General features: G+C 34.4%; 2 protein-coding genes across 7 annotated transcripts in view; one reads left to right on the forward strand and one right to left on the reverse strand.

Annotated features, from left to right (window-relative positions):
* The first annotated feature begins 4,492 nt into the window (after nucleotides 1-4,492).
* LOC132745383 (uncharacterized) lies at nucleotides 4,493-5,952 on the forward strand. Its single transcript, XM_060734292.1, has one exon. The coding sequence runs from the start codon at nucleotides 4,505-4,507 to the stop codon at nucleotides 5,039-5,041; it is 537 nt and encodes a 178-aa protein (XP_060590275.1). The 5' UTR covers nucleotides 4,493-4,504; the 3' UTR covers nucleotides 5,042-5,952.
* A 3,574-nt stretch (nucleotides 5,953-9,526) lies between these two features.
* LOC132745387 (sushi, von Willebrand factor type A, EGF and pentraxin domain-containing protein 1-like) overlaps nucleotides 9,527-23,921 on the reverse strand; it is a 61,404-nt gene continuing 47,009 nt past the window's right edge. For 3 of the 6 annotated variants that reach the window (XM_060734301.1, XM_060734295.1, XM_060734296.1), the window contains 4 exons: nucleotides 11,270-11,437; nucleotides 10,813-10,956; nucleotides 10,358-10,477; nucleotides 9,527-9,916 (listed from right to left, as the gene is read on the reverse strand). In XM_060734301.1, the coding sequence (XP_060590284.1) occupies nucleotides 9,729-9,916; nucleotides 10,358-10,477; nucleotides 10,813-10,956; nucleotides 11,270-11,437 (620 nt within the window). In that variant the 3' untranslated portion in view covers nucleotides 9,527-9,728. Of the gene's footprint in view, nucleotides 9,917-10,357; nucleotides 10,478-10,812; nucleotides 10,957-11,269; nucleotides 11,438-11,773; nucleotides 11,942-14,210; nucleotides 14,385-23,921 lie in introns of all 6 variants that reach the window. The other 3 variants (XM_060734297.1, XM_060734300.1, XM_060734298.1) reach the window with 3 other exon arrangements.

Below are 23,921 nucleotides of genomic sequence, written 5' to 3' on the forward strand. Positions count from 1 at the left end.
TCTAAATTGTCTTTCAGTCCTCGAGGTATTTATATCCATTCGTTGCAGTTTTTCAGCGATTGATACCAACTTTGGCAGACAGTTATACCCTGATTTGTTGTACATGTATATAATTGAAGATATTCATCGAAATGCAGGCATCTGACAGGATTTTTACGGAACATGTCTAAATACTATTGTTGTTGATGGTTTTCACACATTTTTATTCCTGTCAGTATGATATTTATCGAAAAAGTCGTAAAAATTTCCTTGAGAAAAATATTTGACGTCACCAAAATCATTACGTTTTACTCACCCTTAATTTTATATTCAAATAGTAATAGCAAAATATCTTACGCGTTGACCCTATATTTTTATTGCATAAATATTTTCTTTTATGACTTCACTACACGTTAAAAAAATTATAGCAAAATTCACCGTGTTGATTTTTTATTATTTCACAATCTTTATTGCGATATCGCGCGATATTTGCATCAAATATGGACGTCAGAACGTGAGGGAAAATAACGTAGAATCGCAGAGTATTAAGCAAATGTTCAAGAAAGACATCGTGGCAAAGACATACATTTACTGAACATTATAAAATTAAAATGAAGGAAATCGGATGAAAATTAATAAGAACAGACCGGTTTATTGATAAAAAAGACGCAATTTCGCCGCCACCGATAGAGGGCGCTTTGTCGTCATAGTAACGCTGTTTATTTATAAAATAATGCTGCAGAAGTAAAGCTTACATATTTATATGTTTGCATACCAAAAATCATCAAGATCTGAGATATTGTCATATTTCGGTCGGAAAGTAGCGAGCTACCTTAAAACAGTCATTTAGATTCTTACATGATCAAAAGCAGATGTAGCAACAGAGACAGCAGAGACGAACAAGGCAACTTCAGACTCTCGTGGCCAACATAATAAAAAGCAGATGTAGCAACAGAGACAGAGATGGAGACGAAATTCGCAACTTCAGACTCGCGTGGCCAACATGATAAAGAAACAGATCTAGCTAAAGACACAGAATTTAGAAAATACATGGACTTTTCTCCACATGATGCCGTATGGAAAACTTATCAAAACTAGGGATTCCCCGGAAATTCCTTACTTGTAAATGAGACGGACAGTTGTTCCATGTCAGATGAAATGGCCTTGCAGGAACTTATATATAAAAAGATACAAAATTTACTCAATGAACGCAGACAGCAAAATAATAAAAGATCAAAATCTGAAGATGAGTTTACCACATCTGATGAAATGCCATTGGAACTCCTAATCGAAAAAATAAGCGCCAAACTGGAGAGAAGAAAATGAAAGAAATACAGCACACAGACAGAAAATTGATCCAGTTTGGACCGAGAAAGTATTTAAACCTGTGACACCTGAAGTTATGTAAGCTTATGTTGGAATTCGTATGATTATGGGGATCGATAAAAAACAGGAGGATTATTGGTCAACAAACCCTTCGCTAAGAAAAAAATTAGAGTTTCAGAAATAATGTCAATAAAAACATTCAAACTTATACAGAGATATTTCCATATCAACGACCCTTTACAAGATCGTGCCCGCTTAGCTGATCCATAAAAAGCAACAGAGATTTCGAAGAAAGACCCACTCAATAAAGTTTCTCCACTAATTGAAGCGTAAGGCAAAATAGCATTCGCCTTTACAACCTTTATCAGGAAGCGACTATTGTTGAGGCTATGGTTATATATCACGCCCAGGAAATTGTTGGGGGCCAAATTAGCCAGCTAAACATTAGCTTAAAGAGTTTTGTTGCAGCTGATGCTTTCTCGGGCTATTTATCCTATTTCTAGGAAAGCATCCGAAAGCAAAAGGAAAAGGATTAACACAAAGAGTCGTCGAAAACCTTTCTGAAGAAATATACGGACGAAACCATATTATATTCGTTGACAAATACTATACATCCATTGAATTAGCATTGTCGCTGCTTGAACAAGATACATACTTGTGTGGTTCATTCAATGTTGGAAGAAAATACTGGCCTTAAGAATTGAAGGCATCTAAACCCTGGAGAAGGACAACAAAGTTAAAAACCTGAAACGGGTAGGATTTCTTACGAAACAGAAAAAGACAAGAGGTTTGAGGCTACAGTATGGAAAGATATGAATCTGGAAACAAAGTGATAACTCAGAAGCATTAATCACAACAAAATTACATGAAAATTGCAGACTCGGTTTGATTGAATCTGTACATGAGGGATAATGAATAAGTGCAACATCCCACACGCCTCCTTAGGCGGTCTTTAACTGAAATACATACTACGACCCAATCACTAATATTCTTTCAGACACCTTCACATGTAGGCAGATAAATGAGGAGGGAAAATGGGAAAGGTCGGAATGGACAACCTGTGTTGCTGAATTTTTTTAAATAAATATATTTTGTTGGTAGTCTAAGTTCATTTTAATTAAATTACAAACACTTATCTTAACGATCAGTGTGTTCATTACTGGTACAGCAATTTTAGTAAATACTTTTTATAGCAGTATTTGATTTTTTTGGGAAATACTTAAAAATATTACTATTACTTGCTGTTTTGTTATGTAAATTTAGTGTTTGAGATTATTTCTTGTCCAATAGGATTGCAGTATTTCAAATAAATCGTTACACATTTACTTCGGTAAATCGGCAAACTGTTAATCAGTGTATGCGCCTGACCAATTTAATTTGGTAAATATGTGCTAAGTAATAGAAGGAGCACTGAAACACGAGCTTATCTGATTTGTACGAGGTGGCGTAGCCCCCGAGTATAAATCTGATAGCCGAGTGTTTTTGTGCTCTTTCTGTTTTGTATCATAGCCAATAAAATACAATCATATTCCCAGTAATCAAAATTTGTGAACCCCAGAGAAAAGAAGCCAATCTGCGACCAGGTAAAAACGATACTCGACACCCCGCCCTTTTCGTCTGGGCAAATTGTCAGTTTAGTGAATGCACTGTGGACTGCTAGACATGGCATGTTCTGACGAAATGGATTTGAATCGCGTTAGTGAAAATATCTTTCTTTCCCAAATTCCCTTGGATTTTGAACTAGAAAATATTAATGATAATGTGGTTTATTCACAAATGGTTTCGGATTTTGAGAATAGCACAGACAGAGATACGTCTTTTGATCTGGGGCTCGACTTTCTAGAAGATCCCGAGATTTTGAACAATAGCACGAGGTTTCAGACAAATGTTCTTAAGTTGGAAACAAACAGATGTGTTGAAACTGTAAGATCAGAAATAAACGATGAAAGGTTTCGAAAACAAGCTACGGACACGGAACTCGAAGAATTGAAGTCTTCGAAACGCAACAAAAATACTGCAAAGAACACTAAATGGGCTTTTAATATATTTGAAACATGGCGACAACATAGACAGGCAGATAACATTCCAGAAATACATATCATGGAAAAACCGACTTTATCTTCTGGCTTATTCGTTTTTAATGGAAGTTAGAAACCAGAAAGGAGAGGAGTATCCCCCAAAATCTTTATATCTAATTATGTGTGGACTTTTGAGACTTTTGCGCGAATGTGGAGTGCACGACAAGAACATTCGCAGAATCAATAACAATTTTAGACAGTAAAATAAAAAAACACTTTTGGACTAGGGACTTGGCACAAAAACGAAACAAGCTGACCCAATATCTAACGAAAACGAAGAGAAATTGTGGGAAAAAGGTGTTTTCGGAATGAAAAATTCTAAAAATTTGCAGTACACAGTCTTTCTCTACGCATGTAAATTATTTGGGCTACGAGGAAGAGACGAACACCTTAACCTTCAGTGTAACCGGTTTGAAATTGGCGAAGACGACGGTGGACGATTTATACGATATATTGGTCGAGGCTCAAAAACATAGCATTATGGCCTTGGACAGATGTCAATTAAAAACAAAGATATCAAACATTACTGTAAATCAGGTATGTTCTTTCCTATTCAAAATAAATTAAATTATTCATTACACTCAGAATTTAGCGTCAAGTCTTTTTGACCGATTTGATGCAGTTTTATCTCCCAATAAATATCGCAAAATAAAATGTTTTCAATTAAAAAGATCGACATTTTTTATGCTAGTAAATCAAATATTGTACATGTATAATATTGGTGATTTAAAGTGCGTATATTCATTTTCGGTATTTTCACTGTAAAAAAATATTTTCGCTGACCACTTTTTTTCTAAATTCAGCCTATGCACAAAATTTAAGTAGAAGTATTTCAATTTGTAATGTCTAAAAAGAAAAAAATGTTTGTGGTATGCAAATTACTATATTTAGCCACCCGTGAACTATTTTTTTTTCAAACCACTTTAATTATGATAATTATCCTGTATTTGTGGAAAAAAACTTGACTGTTGTCTACGTATTTTATATTTACATCACTTAGAGCAGACGTCACATACGATCAGGCGACAATTCGTTGTAGTGTGCTAATTTTATTCATAAATAAAAAAAACCCAACAGTTTTTTTAATACGTTTGTTGTTTGATTTCACAGGTCCACAATGTATGGTGACTCATTTCGAGACTTATTTGAATGTCCTTGGAAACGATGGAGATTTTTATAGACGACCGCTGCCGTCAACGCAGAGTGGAACTATTAGATACGGGTACCAGCCGGTTGGTATAAATATACTCAACAAATTTATGAAGGAAATAGCTGAAAAGGGGTCATTACAGGGAAGTTTTACCAACCATAGTGGAAAACGCACGTGTGCAACAACTATGTATACTGCAGGAATTGATGAGCAGGAAATTATGGACAGAACTGGCCATAGGTCAGTAACCGCAGTGCGGAAATATAAACAGTCATCCGATCAAGTTCGAAAAATGGTATCTAATGTGCTTGATCTTAATAAGGAAGATACTGATCTCCATGTATCAAAAGTGCTTAAATACGAGAAAAATGAAAGTTCTTGTAAAACAACATCAGATAAGTCTGAAACCACTGTTTCAAATAACATTGAGAAAAGACGTGATGCTCTGGCAGATCTTACAAACCAATCTGGCAAAGTTAATTTCACGGGATGCACGTTTAACTTTTGAGACATCCCGCTATAATTACAATTTAAGAAGTTAGAAATAAAAATTTAGAAAATTGAGATTTTATTTATTTGATGTATGTTAATAAAGTTTAATAAAGTTCATATCGTTTTTATTTGCTTCTGTTTGGACCTCAAACGGGCAATACCCGCACTCCAGTAATCGCACTCTACTATGCTGAAAATGAAGCCACACCCCTTCACTTAACACACGTGCCCTACTTGGTATAGGATTTAACTCTGACACATTTTCTACAGAAAGGTCCCCAAACTATGATACAATGTTTGTTACCGAGTGCTGTATTTCTACATTAACCGCCAAGAACACAGCTGTTCAAAAATAAATAATTATGCCATTTCATGCCCGAATGAGGTCAAATTTAGATATTATATCACTTAAATAAAAATGAATATGTTGTTGGAATATATGGACAAACTGAGTATAAATTATGAATTAATAAGAAGTACCACATATCTTCAATAACTATTTTACGTGCTGCGCCTGTTGCGTGTTACCATGGTTATTCAATGTCAAAGAAAACGCGTGTTCATCATAATAAATTAAAAAACTTATGCATAAATTGTAGAAAACATTTTACGATCCATATACATATGAGAATGTTCTAAATTGGATGAAATATGAATATGCAAGACTCTCAGTCCTATTACTTTTTGAGCAACCCTCGTATAATGAGAAAATAGCAGATTACACAGCAATGGTCGAAAAGAATTCAAACTCATTATGGGAAAATAACTGTTATTAAAACATTGGCTTTATCAAAAATCAATCATCTACTTATTTCTCTTCCAAATCCGCCCAACGAAGTAATCAAAGAACTAGAAACTATATTTTTTGAATTTTCTTTGGAATAACTCAAGAGACAAGATTAAACGAGAAGTATATTATTAAACCGATTTCAGAAGGTGGCTTAAACATGATTGAACTAAAATCCTTAATTCAATATATTCTTTAATATTTTGTTGAAAATGTGTCAGAGTCACATCAATGTTCAATGAAAACAAAAAAATGGAAAAACATCATCGAACGTTCTTTTCAGAATATATATAAACTTTCAAAATTGGGTCCTGACTTTATAAAAAAAATCAGTCACATAGAATCGATAACCACTTTTGGAAAGATGTTTTCTAACCGTGGACTATATTTTATCCAAAAGTACAAATAACTAATTAGCAAGAGTATCTTAAGTAACCAGCCTTGTTCATTCCAACAGTGACGGACGGAGGTTCATCAATTTTTTATAATAATTTGTTTCAAAAAGGTATTACATTTGTTGCTGATTTGATAGATAATGACGGTCAGTATTCAACAAATAAACATAAATTTCCTGCAATACGAGGGACTTTTAAGATCCCTAACAAATTTTAGAGCTTAACTTGAAATATTTACTGCTCAATTTAATACATTGAAAACCAATCATTCCCAAACAAAATTAAGTCATCACACAAAACATAAAAGGTAATCTACCTATTTATGAAATATTAGTAAACAATAAAGAACTACAATATGATGATGAACTCTCAAAAAAAGTTCTTTTTGGTATATATAACTGATCGAAAGAAAAAGGATGAAACATTAAAGGTTATTTTTTTGTTGCAAAAAAAAAAATATTTACACGTGAAGGTATAATAACTCAAACTTTTCATAATACGTTAGTTTTTCATTATAATGTAGAAAAGTATATTCAATATTCTTCCTGTAACTGGGATGAATTTAATAATAGACGGTCTCCTTATCAAACTCTTGTCAATATTACAGCTCGTAATTGAATAATTATCTGAATATACTCTTACCCCACATTAAAACACAAGGAAATTTAATGTTTATAACAATCTTAAAAAATAATAATAAACTATAATACCATCCAGAGTCAGAGAGGTGTCATATACATGTAGAATTTTTTTCTCATTGTCTTCTTTCATTATAATGTAATACATATATTTTTGTGACACATCATAAGAAAAAAGCTTCGGGCCACCAGTACATCATACATACATATTTTACACTTCCAATAGAGATGATATTTACTCTCTTTAGGTCCCATTTAGAATCGTGTGGTAGAAAAATGCTTTAATTTCAAACAATTACATGTATGCTGTTTTACATCAACATACAAAATTATATAGATATTGAGATTGATGGAGCTGTGATATACATGCTTGACTCATCGTGAAGTCGGGGGTACTAGCTAGTACTCGCATGGGGCGTGCGTTGACGCAGGAAGACCGCCTTGGAGCTTCTAGGCCCAATGTAGTGCTCTGGTTGAGATCAGGTCCACGATAGAGTAGGCGGAGACAGTTCTGGCTGATTTTGATATTATTTGTTTAAATATTTTTATGTAATATGTAATTGTGTATTTTGAAAAATTACCTTTAACCAGGAAGAAAAACTATTTCTATAAAGGGAAGTAAATTTGTTAACAAATGTTAGGTAAACTATAGTAGTTATCCTTCTTTATGAGACATGGCTTTTAGAAGCATGGAAATGTGGTCATTGTTTAGCTACACTATTAATACATATAAAGATTCTCTGATAATAGAAATATGTCGATAAACTATTCCGTTAGGAGACATGGAATTGTGGTTATTTTAATTAAGATAATCCTTGTCCATGGTGTTGATAACTCTACCTACAATGTAATTAATAATGTGAATATATACATAACATAATACTTTCATATTATACTTTTTTACTCATTTTCTAGCGAAGACCTATTCTGTTTTTCGTATACACTATTCGTTTAGGTTATCTTGCTGGGGCACTGAGGTGAAAAGGATCAGAAAATAACAGTATATAAATGAATCTAAAAGATATCTCACAAAACCATCTGTTTATAAATACCATTTAATATAATTATTAAACCCCCGTATTACAATGTTTCTCTAACCAATAATTATATAATCACATTTCAAAATTATATTATAAATTATTATTATTATTATCTTTATTTCCTCCATAACTGAAGAGCATTTACATTATATATATTAGAGATAGAACAAAGGATCATATATACAGTAAATATAAATACAATTTTTTTTTAGAATTATATAAATTAGTAAAGAAAAGGCATAATTATAATATGTACAAACATATATATTTATACTAAAAGATAACTAATGCAATTTATTTGTGATATCTATCAACAAATGTCAATTGAATGAATAAAAATATATATAAAGGGAATAAGCTACTTAGTTGCATAGATATCAGGTTGTATATATCAAGAGCATCAGAATTGAGCTTGTTTAGTGTAACAAAATTGCTTAGGTGAAGGCAGAGGTAAATTCCAAATCAATTAAGTAGTTTAAAGTTACAATAATTTCAATTTTGAGGAAAGACGATGAATAATTATTGGAAAAATAAATTTTATGATATTTAAATGATTGCCAAAAACACATTATGTAATTAGTCGTAACCGAAACGAAATTATCAAGGCGATTAAGATGTGTTTAAGCTAGGCCAGTTGTTGTTGTTTTATATATGAATAAGGGCACTTACGCAAACTATCAATTATTGACTATCTATAATCTACATTGTCTATGATTTAAATTGAGCAATAGTAAAAAAAAGGGAATTCTTAATGAAAACAACACTTGTATGTTAACCTTAAACCGAAAACGAAACATTAAGGTGTGTAAGTTGTGTTGTGAACAAAGAGTAATGATAGCACAAAAATGTACATTTATAATAGGAATATTCATAAAACAAACATAAATAATTGAAAATATATAACATTCAGTATTAAATCTTTATGTACACGTTCATAACTCAATATAACTTAATGCAATGAAGTTATTCGCCATCTGCTTATATCACAGTTTATACATTGTTTAGGTAGTCATGCTATAGACACTTGCTAGGAACAACTTAAAACATGATACTCTCAGGCTATCGTTCATGTCATAAGAATCAAAAACACTAAACATTTCTAAAAGTTGTGATTCTGGTGAAAAGGAACAAAACATTTCGAATTGTTGTATGCCTAATATGTGACAGGTTAGACCATAATGTAGATCTGATACTCTCCATTTTCTCACATGTAACAATTCACAATTTCAACTTCATGAACTCGCAATTTCAACTTCATCAATTCACAATTTCAAGTTCTCAAATACACAATTTCAACTTCATAAATTCACGATTTCTACATACATGATTCACGATTTCAATTTCATGTATTCAAGATTTCATCTTCATGGATTTACGGTTTCAACTTCACGAATTCACAATTTCAACATAATGAATTCAACTCCATAAATTCACGTTTTGAACCTCACGATTTCAACTTCGAGAATTCACGTTTTCAACTTCGTGAAGATGAAATCTTGAATTTGTGAAGCTGAAATCGTGAATTTTTTAACTATTGGAGGAAATAAAAGAATATAATAGATGGTTGAATATCGGTCATATTTAAAGTTCTTCATGGCCGTCTTGTCCTTGGCTGATATATTAAATGTAAAGGCAATGATATAACAAATAGATATTAAATTTAATTCAAATTCGTTTAGAGTGTTTAGATTTTGTTCAATTATGAATTTCTGATAAAGAAAACAAACCCTGTTATATAACAATAAATCATCCAAATTAAAGAAACAAAACACATTATATGCAATAAGATTACCCATCACTCATTGTGGGTGTTTCAGGGTGAATAGTTTTTGTAGATTCTGATTCATTTCGCAGCGTCCATATTATTTTGTACTGTCTTCTGTTCTGATGTCTGTTCTAGTTCGATTTCACTGGCGTCATGAATACGAGAGAATTCACCTGCGTTTTTATTTATGGGCATGTTATTGTTACCATACGTAGGATTAGAAGCACCTTTACTGTCCTCCAGACTTTTTTCTTTCATTTGCGTGACTGAAATTATTTGCATGAAATAACATTCAGTAATTTACAAGAAGACCAGTACCACAATGGTAAACAAAACAAAATAAATAATGATGATAAATGTGAATTATTTTTAAGCTTAACACTGTAATATCAATATTTAAACTTGATGTTTGATATATTTCGCCTAGATAACAGTCATGTTTACCTTGATTAAAAATAATTGCAGTAAACAATCTAAATTGACACTTTTAATGTGCATGACAAGCAGGAAAAGATTAAAGAAAAAAATAATCTTTAGCTCTGTGCAAAGAAATGTTATTCTTTTTTATTTGTTTAATTGTCATAACTGCACAAATCGAAGTTAGACGCCTTGGCGAAATTCAAATTGTGGAATTTCGTTTAAATATAAACAGAACTCTAAAAAGCACTGTCTACTTTTTACAAGTTCATGCATTCAACTTAACTTACGTTTGTAAACAGTTATCTTTAACATCTTCCATGTTATATAAATTGGTATAAGTCCGACCACTGGAATACTTCCTAATATAGTCATCAATATCCGCTTACTGACCTCAGACTCTTCGCGATCTATAATCAAACGTTTTTAAAAGTCTGTAAGAAGATACCTTCGCCAAATGTGTAAACTACCATATGACTAAAAACGTGTTTCAAATTTATCGGATATAAAGCATCATTATACAGAAATAATCTAAAAACCTTGTTTACCACATATACTTAATAAATTTGGTTACAGCAAGTGTTACATTTAAATTGTAAGTGTTTAAAAAATAAAAAAAAAACCTGTTGTGACTAAAATATTGAGAAAAATGGTACTGTTACATCAAAATCTCTAACGTTTCATGATTCAGGCTGGTGGTCAATTGTGTATACTATTATTCTTATATTATTGACAACGTAATTACTTGCACGTCTTCTTATATTATGTATTTTACATTGTAGGTAACACATAACTAGAAGCTGGAGTAGAATGATAAAGCACAGAACTAGTACGACTATAATGATGATTATATCAACTTCAGTGTCTTTCTTCTCCGTTGGATGAAGTGCTGGTGAAAAAAAACAAAACAAGTATAAGGTCAGCAATAAGAATTACTTGCGCCATAATCACTTGGCAATGTCTGATATTGAGTCAAGACATTTCCCTAAATAATATTTATCACTTAAAAATAAATACAGTTATTAATGAATGTGTGTTCACAGCTAAGTTTGAATTTATCAAAGAGGCATAGATAATAAATAAGGCTTTAGATGTAGTGAACAGACGACAATTTATTTGAATAGACTAGTACTAATTACATTTAAAAGATACATCAATTTGTTTTATTAAATCATTCATCTTTTTTTATTTCACAGAATTACCTTTAGCTGCACAAAAAACAGTCTCCCATGAACCAGTCATTAGACATGTGATGGTCGGACTACTCGGATCATATCCTTTATTGCACGTCACATTAGCTACAGACCCAATAATTGAAGTTTCATCAAGTGAAACAATCCCATTTTCAATTGATGGTACAGGGCCACAACCTGAAATAAAAGTCCGAAATATCACAGCATCACAATCACTGTTTCGACGCCGAGTTGTTCTCAAACGATGCGGCGACTGAACTGTGCTCTAGGAAAATTCAATGTGACTGACTACCATGAGCTGGAGTTTTAACTACCAACATGCACCACCGCCATACGTTCTAAAACACGAACGATTCTATCTGGGCGTCCGTAATATACATCCGTGTTGCCAGCGCTTACAGTACGGAGTTTTATTCGTATGCATGAGAAATGTCAAAATGTTAAATTTCATTTAAAAGATAGATAATTTTGTTTTATTAAATCATTCATCTCTTTTTTATTTCACAGAATTACCTTTAGCAACACAAGAAACAGTCTCCCATGAACCAGTCATTAGACAAGTGATGGTCGGACTACTCGGATCATATCCTTCATTACACGTCACATTAGCTACAGACCCAATAATTGAAGTTTCATCAAGTGAAACAATTCCATTTTGAATTGACGGTACAGAACCACAACCTGAAATAAAAATGTGTAAATTATAACAGCATCACAATCAATGTTTGACGTAGAGTTCTCAAACGATGCGGCGGCTGTACTGTGCTCTAGGAATATTCAATGTGACTGACTACCGTGATCTGGAGTGAAAACTACCAAATGTACCACTGCCATGAGTTCTGAAACATGAACGATTCTGCCTGTCGTGTCCGTAATAAACACCCGAGATGCCCGCGCGCACAGTACGGATTTTTATCCGTATGCATGAGAAATGTTCCAGCAAAAAACTTTTTTAACCTAAGTTTTAATCCATTTTTTGGCGTTGGGGGCAATTTTAATTTCAAAAATTCCAGAAGTAAGACGCCCTATGAGTTTTTCAACATTCGCATTGGACCTGGAAACATCATAAATACCAGGAAAATTGTGACCTAAGATTCACTGTTTATCGGCGTGTAAACCGCTATGAAACTTTGAACAACCTAACAAAATATATATGAAAAGAAATATAGGTCAAAACCTCACAAAGCAAAACGCAAAATATCCATTGCCACAATAATAAAGTTAAAACTTAGCAGAAGCAACTTTACATACTGTTATCAAAAAACTATCTTGCCGCGAACAATCGTAAAAGAATGGATCACAGCATGATACAACTGGCCGTCCCATTACAGACCACTTACAAGTTTTAATAAAGTTTCCTTTTAAAAGGAAAGGCTTGCTCAGTTGTGTCATCATTTTATTATCACAATTTTTTTTTTGAATTATAGTATTTGTATATCATAAAGGGTTTATATAGTTTTTTCTCGAAAAAAAAGTTTCACATTTAAAGGGATAGGCAGGGTAAGCCCAAGACTGGACGAGCGCCTGTGCCCATTTGTTTGAGCACCAGTGTTATGCGTGCAAATATGGACCAGAAGTCCACTGATTATAACTGACCGGGAACATGCTGACGATAACAATAGCAACTTTTTTTGTAAAAATGAATATTTTTTGTCAAAAACGATTCGAAATCTGTTCTCTATTAAAATAATCAATCGTAAAATACTAACATTGGCTCTCACGTGGAGATCAATCTATCGTACTGAAGGGAAACAAGTGTGCACATTTCATTTCCACTTTTTTCGCAGAGAGAGTCATTCGTTTTGGCAGTTGCTAATTTCATTTCTATAGCAGCTTTAGAGACAAGTGAATGCACTAAAAGACTTCGTTACGTGGTAGATTTTACCAATTAATAAGCATGTATCAACTATGTTACACCTAAAATATCTATGATCAACAACACAGGAGATCAGCACGTGGTAAGGTTAATGATATGCATGGGCTATTTTTAGATTACCTCACCAAGCCGTTTAAACTATGTTTTCAGTAGATCTAAATATAACTTGATCAGGCACTAATATTCTGCGTAATTCGGTCACGAATCTTTTGGTATGCAGGACCGCCCTTTGGAGACGGAATACTACTATAGTAACCATTCTCTATTGTATAACACTAATAAAAGACAAAAAACCAATTATAAAAGAACTAACTTTTGCGTCTTTGAAAAAGAATTTAAACGGAATCAAGTAAAATAGAAAAACAATCTGGGATTACCAAAAAAGTAACTAAAATAGCTTAGATTTCCGTAATATCACTTCGTCTGATTCCGCAGTAATGACGGATTCGCCCGAAATGTCACGATTGCAATCGGGAACAACCTCGGCTATTATAATTAAATCCGAAGAGTGACGGAAAGGGCCGAAAAGTTGCGATTGGCGAGACGATTGCAGCTGGTTTCCCGTTCAATCATGCACTTACAAATGTAAGCAGGAAACCACCTAACCGGAACAACTTTTCCAAAACAAATGGGCTTGCAGCCGTGGCTGCAAGCCAAAAACGGATATTAAGTACTACACCGTTGCATACCGTTTAACATGTTTTACTACGGTCTATCACGCTTTGTATCTCCATAGTGACTGTCGCGGCTAAAGTTTAATTCTGGCTGCATCCGGCAATTACGGTCTGTCACGTCCGCCTTTTGCGCTCTCCCGCATTGTTTCATGTTCATCCAGTTTTCCTCCAATGTTTGCCGTGTCCGCCGTAAACATATAGCGTAAGCATACTGAACAGGAACATTAGGACAAATTTATCGCACATTTCTAGATATCAGACATCTCATAAGGCTATAAGATAAAATTTATTTTATAATATTCATGGCATCAGCTTATTTACATTCTCAGTTTGTAAAATAAATATAAGTTATATTTAAAAATCTAATAAAAATAATAATGATTACGAACTGTAGAATTACCATTAATGGAGCACAGAGCAGTTTCCCATTTTGCGGATGATTGGCAAGTAATAACCAGTTTATCAGAAGTATATCCAGATTCACATATCACATTCGCTACAGATCCAAACACTGTGCTACTTCCATTAACAAGTTTGTATTGTCCAAAATTGAGTTCTGGTAGTGGTCCACAATCTAGATTAATTCATTCAACTTCCTTATTATATATTTTATCTTTGTTTAGAGGTGTGACAGCTTATTCAGCGTATATTGTGTATAGTTTTAACATAACCAGACCAGAATCAGTTAATGAACCAAAAAGGAGTTAAAACTTTAGAAAAAAGGCCAAGGATCTTTAGCAGCACATAGCAGATTATATATATGATAGAGATTTCTTATAAACTAAAGTACTTTTGGGATACAAACTTTGCTTATTTTGGTCTGAATCAGAAAGAAATGTTGAAACAGTTACTGTCTGAAGCTCAGACCTCAAAATCATGTTTATTTTTTAAAATACTATTCTACAATAATTCAATATTAAGAAATGAGATAGAAGTTATTTTCAAATTTGAATGAACTAAAACAAGCTTTGTAAAAGCTTGAGACAGAGTAGGTGTTTTACTGATAAAACAAATAATAAAACATTAATTATCCTGTATCAGCTGGACATAATTCATCTAAAGGAAAGCACATACGAACATAAATGAATCAATGGTAATTGAAATAAAATAAAGAACAGAACTTAATTCCTAAATAACTTTATCTAAAAGCTGCATGTGGAAATTCAAAAATTATGTAGTCGTAGAGTATGATATTCTGTTAGTAGATGAAGCATATTTGTTTAACGAGACTGACACAGCTCTTTGCGAACTGTTTTTATGAAATATGCGAAGAATTTTTGTATGCTTATGAAAAAATCTAAAGTGGTCTAAAATATACTAGGTCATTATATATTCTGTTTCTAGATGTTAAATAATCATTGATATATTTTAATCTATATATTTATATCATTCACAATTTTCTTGTTTATATTTCGGAATTACCTTTAACTGCACAAGAGACATTCTCCCATGAACCAGTCATTAAACAAGTAATGTTCGCACTACTCGGATCATATCCTTCATTGCACGTCACATCAGCTACAGACCCAAATGATGAATTCCCATCAAGTGAAACAATCCCGTTTTCAATTGATGGTACAGTACCACAGCCTAAAACAAATTATTTTTAACAGCACATCGGAACAAATTTTGTTAAAAAGCGCCAAAGAAATGTTACTGGGTTATCAAACCATTTTGCAAGTAAAGCACATTTAAAATCCCACAGGTGAATATTTAACCGTTAATTCATTACTTGTCGTTGATTAAACTTATAAACATTTGGAATAAATTTAATAATAATAAAAAATTAAGTAATAATAATTAATAAATTATGTAATAATTAGTGGTTAGATAATAATGAAAATAATTTTAATAATCCGTAAAAGTAAGTAAAATTAAGCTGGAGTAAAGTTTTGATTTATAACTAAATAAGTTTATCAATAACTCTTACTGCTCCCGACTATTTTGTGTGGATGATATTTACAAGAGCCTGAATTAAGTTGGATTTAACAAAAAGGAAGATACCATTAAAATTCATGACTTGGATACTGACCAAAGGACTTAGTTAGGTCACAAACGGCCATCATTCAGTCAAAACCCATGTAAGAGATATGGGTCTTGTAAAGTGACTTCTAGTTATATCACAAAGCTAGTATTAAGATAAAAGTAGGTATCTTAAGTATATTCGAAGATTGATGTTGTATGCAAATCTCAAACCAAAAATGTTCAAGAAAGTGAAAAAGGGTAATTATTTAGTCATAACTCATGTCAAAATTTTTGACCTTGAACATACACCATAAATTATGATCCAGGAGAAATTAATAAATTACAGACAGACCCCGGACACTCTTGCCTGGTTACACCAGCATTTTGATATCCATCCAAAATCTTCAGAAAGGAATTTGTATAAATAACAAAACATTTACCAATTCTTTTAATGACAATATACTGTTTATGAGAATAATATGGACTTTCAACTTAGGCAACAATTCATTGTTGATACCAATAAATCAAGTAAATGTTATTTGTAAACAAAAAACATATAATTTCGATGATAAATGATATACTTACGCACAACTCAGTTCCCTTTTGTTTGACACACACGGATGCTTCATTAGAAAGGTAACTGGCCTCAAGACCTCCGGACAGGTTCGATCTTAAAGAAATAATGTATGTCAAACGTTATTTAAAGTTTCACTGTACAAGAGGTTTCGTTGTTACAGTAATTAATGGTTTCGATAAAAGATTGAAGTAGAAGAACAATATTTCTAACAATATAGAAAATTGAATAACTATGCAGAATCTATATAATTAAATATATGTTAGTTTCTTGACGTGCTTTTTAGTGATTAAAACTATATGTTAGATAAACATTAGTAACTATTTCATGCAATTATGATGTAAAATAAGCAGGAAGTCACAAATCAGCGAATTGAAATGCTTGTTCATCGATACTTTCATTGCCGCGATGATTTTCCCTAAAAGTTGTGTTTATCGAATTCGTAATGGAATAAATTTAAATAAACATCTTTGAATTTACCTTGACAAGTCGAGATCTGTTCGTCAGACTCATCAGTGCAGTCGGGAAAATTGTCACATTTTTGGCTCTCGAGTATACAATCTCCATTATCGCATCTCCACTCATTTGCTGAACATGGTGCTATTAAATATTACACATAGAACAATAGTTTATCATGTAACATCATTCAAGATAAAAATTAAACACATACCAGTACAAAATAAGTTATATATACATGAATGTTTACTTTATTTTCTTAGTAACTATACTTACAGATCCATTTACCAACTCAGAAATAACTAAGTAATATAATATAGGAAAAGATAAGACAAACAAACCGGGGAAAATAAATTGTTATCAATCGGCTTACGTTTTTCTGTACAATTTGCAATCGGCCATGATCCATTAGCTTGACAACTTATATTTGGTGTATCTGTTTTATAACCGGAATCACAAGTAACCTCGGCTGTTGCTTCATAAGAAAAATCGTTCTCATTGCTTAGTGTAATGTTTCCATTGTCGATACTTGGAAGATTACCACATCCTAGACATGATCATATGTCACAAATTATTATAGCAATCAACAATGAAATTCTGTTAATTTCGAGTAAATAGAATTGACAGTATTTGTTTGAATAAGTAAAACAATTTTTTCTCTATTGTATATTATTAAATAACAAGCCAATTTTGGTTCTTAAATACGGCGAAAAATCTTCAGTCAAACAATGACCCCAATGCAAAGAGGAAATCTTTCCTGAATCTTAAATTGAAAAAAATGAATAAGCGTATATTATTGAAAGTAGTTAATAGTAACATAGCGTTCATTGCGTTATTCAGCGAAAAGTACCAATTTAAACATACCTGCACACCATGTTTCCGGTTGGGAACTGCAAGTCAGCTTATAGCGCTCACCCGTAACTGAAGCTAAAATAACGTCAAATATGAATCATGTATAAATCAAACAAACTGATAAGTAAAATAAATATTTCAAATTATCTGCCAATGCCCACACAAACATGGATTAACAATAATTGCTTTAATATAATAATGCAAGCATCATGTTCCAACAAGTATGAAGCGCCATAGTGTAGTCAGGTACGGTTTGTCAGCGTACGGTATGGTACGGACATATACAGAACATTATTGTGAAAGAGTTGTTCCCCTTTGTATTACATGTACGCCATTTGTTGCCGATTCTTTAGGCAATATTAATAAACTACAAAACTCATAATATTTGTGTGTTTCTATACCGTTAAACCATACTGGCGTGGTGGCATCAGGAAAAAGGACTCACTCTCAATCTGCAACCCAGTAAATTTTGCGGACACTGTTGTGGACATTTTCACGTCAAAATAAGTGCAAAAAAAAAACGGATAGTTCTACTCTACTGCGTAGTGACAAAACACATAAACATTTACAATAATGGCTCAAGTACGTGCACCCAAGCAATGGTGTTTGACCAAACAAGCAACTATTACATCGTTTGAGTCTTGGAGACAAAAATTTACAATATACTTTGTCCCTGGATCCCAATTTTGCACCGTTCCTAGTTGAGGGATTTCAGTGGGAGCGAAAAACAAACACACAAACCCAGAACGCGGATTTACTGATGATGGCGAATCAGTTCCTGAGGCAAAGAGGCGCACAGCTGCAAACAAAAAGTGATTTATCTAGAACTCATGTTAGGGCAAATTGCAAACTTCTGCCCAATAATTTCTCGTAACACTATCGTGAAAAAATGCAACGTCAATAAAAACTATTTGGCAGACAATTCGTTTACATTTCGGATTCCAGTCAAACAGGAGCACATTTTCTGGATTTTGACAGTATACAACTTCAACCAGGAGAGAGACCAGAGGATTTATACCAGCGTTTATCAAGTTTTATCGAAGATAACACATTAAAGAGAGAATGGTGGGCCTATCTCATATTGGGAACTGTACCAGATGAAGACGAAGAGATTACCCCAACAGTCGAAAACTTGGTTGTATTAACATGGTTGAGATTAATAGACAATCGTTTGCCGGCACTAGTAAAACAGCGCTACGGAACAGAACTTCGTTCAAGGACTTTAGCCCACACTTAAGCCTGAAATTTCTCTCGCTTTAGACAGTTTGCTAGACGAAATACATGCCGTAGCTGATGCAAAAGTCATGCGTTCTGCTTTAAAGGTTCTAAAGACAACGGAAAAATTTCGATCAATCTCTCGTGCCACCCCTTCGTGCCCCTTATGTATGTAAACAAGCTGGCCGAAGATCATTTCAATCATTTTCTCAGCAAATGCAAATTCTTACCTGAGGAAGACAAGCGTTATCTTTCAAGTGTTCGTCAAACTGTCTCGGACGAAACTGCGGGGGATCCGGAAATCGATCAAGAGTCTTACGAAGATGACAATCAGCAATCTCAATGCTATGGTATACATTCGGCTACTTCTAGACGTGTAAGCACCAAACAGTCTCCAACATTAAAAACATTTTATAAACATTTTTCCTCTGAATGTTACCCTAGATACTGGAGCAGAAATCAACATGTTGAAATTGTCTGTTGCACACTATATGGGAGTAACCTATTAAGAAAAGCAATCAACGTGCACTCCAGGCAGATGGTTCCACCCCATTAAAGGTGGCTGGCGAGACACATATAGTTCTTACTCGTGGCGAACAGAGTTTAACTGTTGAGGCATTAGTGGTTGATAAAACTTAGATGTGGATTTACTTGGTGGAATACCTTTCATGGCAACAAATGACATTATGGTTAGACCTGCAAAGCAACAAATTGTTATTCATGGTTCTGATACAGTGTTTTTATGCACCAGAGGTACCTGACTCGGTTTCTCACAGTGTTCGAAGGACCCAAGCTTTTTGTCCTTAGGTCAAGTTCCAATATGTCTTCAATTACATGGCAGGGATCTTACCTGGAGGTCAACTTTGCCAGACAACATTGATCCAGATGGCACACTTGCCATAGAGCCCAAGTTCGGAGCATCCAGTAACAAACAATGGCCACTTCCACAAGTTATTGAAGCAGTGTCTGGTAAAGTAAGACTACTGAATTCAACGACCAAATCCCATCCATGTGCATAAAAAAATGAACATGTTTGTCAAGCTCGCCACACTGTTGACTCTTATGATACAAAAGTTAAAGACTTTCAAGACACACCCCTGGTTCGTACTTGTCATGCCAAGATGACTACCAATAATCATTTCTCTGATACGGTATCAGTTGACCCAGATGCTATACTACCTGCAAATACTCGCCAGTGTTTCCAGAACATCTTAGAGCAATATGATAGTGTATTTGATAAGACTCTGTCTGGATATAATGGTTTTTCTGGGCCATTCCAAGCAGTTGTTAACATGGGCCCTGTTCAACCACCTCAGCGTAAAGGACGCCTACCTCAATATGCAAGAGATAAGTTAGTTGAGCTACAAGAACACTTCGGTGATTTAGAACAGCAAGGAGTGTTTTCGCGCCCAGAAGATATCCCAATTACAGTTGAATACTTAAACCCTTCTTTCTTGGTAAAAAAAGGTCAGGGAGGTTTCGGTTTAGGTCACAGCGTTTGCTGATGTTGGTCGTTATGCTAAAACCTCAGCCTTCACTCATGCCAGACGTAGACACTATACTTCGTACAATAGGTCAATGGACATACATAATAGTAACTGACCTAAAACAAGCGCATTCTACCAAATTCCTTTGTCGAAGGAGTCCATGAAGTATTGCGGAGTAGCGACACCTTTACAAAAGGCCATACGTGTTTATACAAGATGTGCCATGGGTATGCCAGGCTCAGAAGAAACGGCATTGGAAGAACTCATGTGTCGTGTGCTAGGTGATTTATTGCAAGAAGGTGTTGTGGCGAAACTTGCAGATGATTTTGTACATCGGTGGAAACACTACAGGACGAACTCCTTGCCAATTGGACCCGTGTATTAGATGCTTTTACAGAAAAAACAACTTGAAACTGAAGCCCACAAAAACCATCATATGTCCAAGATCCACTACGATTCCTTGGATGGATATGGTCCCAAAAGGAAAATTTTCAGCAAGCCCACATCGTATAGCTTCTCTTTCGGCTTGTTCCACCCCCTCAAACTGTCCATGGGTTACGATCATACATTGGGCGCTTACAAGGTGTTGGGTCGTGTTCTACCTGGTTGTTCGTAAATTGATAGCTCCACTCGACAACATTACAGCTGGTGGGAACTCTTCAGACAAAATCGTTTGGGATGAAGCCTCACTTAAACATTTTCAAAACACTCAGTCAGCACTAAATTCAAACAAGTCAATTGTCCTTCCTAGACCTACAGACCAACTTTGGATAGTCACTGATGGGTCAGTCAAGAAACGTGGCATTGGCGCTACATTATACGTTACGCGGCATGGCAAGCTGTTTACTCGCTGGATTCTTCAGTGCCAAGTTACGAAAAAACACCAGGTCACTTGTTACCTTGTGAGATAGAGGCTCTTGGCATTGCAGCCGCAGTCAAGCACTTCAGTCCATACATTATACAGTCCAGTCAGCAGACGTGTGTGCTAACAGACAGTAAACCGTGTGTTCCAAGCAATTGATAAGTTATGTAGAGGCGAGTTTTCAGCTAGTCCAAGAGTGACATCCTTTCTTTCTGTTGTTAGCCGATATCAAGTACATGTTAAACATCTTGCTGGTTCTGCCAATGTCCCATCCGATTTTGCCAGCCGCAACGCACCAGAATGTGAAAACCCCACTTGCCAAATATGTACATTTATTCATATCACTGAGGATTCTGTTGTTAGAGCGATTAACATAGAGGACGTACTTAACAGTAAGAGCCGCTTACCATTCACATCCAGATCAGCTTGGAAAGATATTCAGTCAGAGTGCCCAGACCTTAGACGCGTTCATTCACATTTATTACAAGGCACTAGGCCTTCAAAGAAACTAACAAATGTTAAAGATGTCAAACGTTACCTCAACTCTGTATCTATTGCCAAGGATGGTATACTTGTCGTAAAACATACTGAATCCTCTTGTGTCTTCGGTTGACCTAATTGTCGTACCCAGATCTGCCATTGATGGTCTTATCACCGCCTTGCATATCAAACTTGACCATCCATCAAAACATCAAATACTACAGGTTTTGAAGAGACATTTTTATGCCTTGGACATGAGCCAAGCAGTTGAAAGAGTATCTGACATGTGTCATAGCTGCGCGTCTTTACGTAAACTACCAACAGGGTTTTGTACTCAATCCTCAGAAGACCCTCCTGAGGTAGTAGGAATGAGTTTCGCTGCAGACGTCATGAAACGTAATAAACAGTTAGTACTTGTGTTAAGAGAAACATCAACTTCATACACTGTTGCCTCCATAGTAGAAAATGAAAGAAGAGATACTATAAGAGATTCCTTAGTATGCCTGTGCACTGAGTTACATCCAATTCATGGACCTCCTGCCGTCATTCGAGTTGACGCTGCTCCATGTTTTACATCTTTGAGAGATGACGCCATACTCCGTCGTCTGAATATAACCTTAGATATTGGTCGCGTGAAAAATGTTAACAAAAAAACCCTGTAGGAGAAAAAGCAATTCAAGAGCTTGAAGATGAGATCATACGTATTGAGCCAGATGGCGGTTCGCTTTCTAAGGTTCAACTGGCGATTGCTGTCGCGAAACTGAATTGTCGCATCCGTCGTGAAAGGATTATCAGCTAGAGAGTTGTGGACGCAAAGAAATCAGTTTACTCATGAACAACTTCCTATTTCGGACAGAAATGTTATTTCTCAACAGTATCAGGCACGTTTAGAAAATCACAGTGCAAGTGAAAAGTCCAAAAGCTCTAAGTCATCTGTGAAAGCCTCTCATGTTAGTGTAGGAGATATAGTTTACTTATATTCTGACAAGAATAAATTACATTCCAGGCAAAGATACCTTGTAGTGTCAAAAGAAGATGATTGGTTTTACGTAAAGAAGTTCATCGGTAACCAGTTACGCGCTTCCTCGTATAAAGTGAAACAAAACGAATGTTTCCGCGTTCCCACAGAAATACAAAATTTTAATCTTTCTAAGTGCAAATTCCAGCAAGACAATGATAGCGACGATATAGACAGTGACATTTCTGTTCCGCAGGACAACGTTCATATTCCGCCTTCATTAACTGCACCACTAGGAGCTACAGAAATGCCTGAAGTTCAGAGTCCTCCGAGTGTTAGTGGAGAAATGGACACACATGAACCTGACACTGAAACATCTCTTAGTCTTACTGACAGTACTAACTCTAGTTTAAGTTATACTAATGAGGGGACTGAATTACATTCAGAAAGACCGCAGAGGCTCCGCAAGCAACCTAAATACCTTGATGATTACATTACATAGACATATACATAATTAATAAGTTACCATTTTAATAACTGTTTATATCATTGTTTTGTTAAACGTTTATGGATTTGATTATTAAGAGTGTCTCCATTATTAGACTATATTTCATCACTTAGTTTATCTTAAAAGGATATGTATACGTTATTAAGTTAAATTTCAAAAAGAAAGAAAGGTAGCGCCATAGTGTAGTCAGGTACGGTTTGTCAGCGTACGGTATGGTACGGACATATACAGAACATTATTGTGAAAGAGTTGTTCCCCTTTGTATTACATGTACGCCATTTGTTGCCGATTCTTTAGGCAATATTAATAAACTACAAAACTCATATATTTGTGTGTTTCTATACCGTTAAACCATACTGGCGAAGGTAATATTGTGCTTTGATATAATAATTTACATAAAGATTCAATATAAAAGATTTTACAAAATAACAGCCATAGTTTGTTGAAAACCATCGCCACGGCCATCAATCGTCGCACAATACTGTCATTCAAAAAGTAAAGAAACTATAAAGAAAGTGAGAGTATTTTATTTTATTTTACTGCAGAACCGATAAACGTTTTTTGTGCATATTGAAATAGAATACCTGAAAATGATTGAACCTTTCTAGTATTACCTTAAAGTGTCAAATGTAACCACATCTTATGCATATAATACAGGAAACTTAATTTGTTCGAACTGTTTATAATACAGGTACATTTGTATCTGTATTTATTGTTCGTTTTCAGAATAGTTGTATAATGTTGGTGTTGAACG

Source organism: Ruditapes philippinarum, unplaced genomic scaffold (genome assembly GCF_026571515.1).
Source record: "Ruditapes philippinarum isolate M1 unplaced genomic scaffold, ASM2657151v2 ctg2400_1_1_1_1, whole genome shotgun sequence".
Lineage (NCBI taxonomy): Eukaryota > Metazoa > Mollusca > Bivalvia > Venerida > Veneridae > Ruditapes > Ruditapes philippinarum.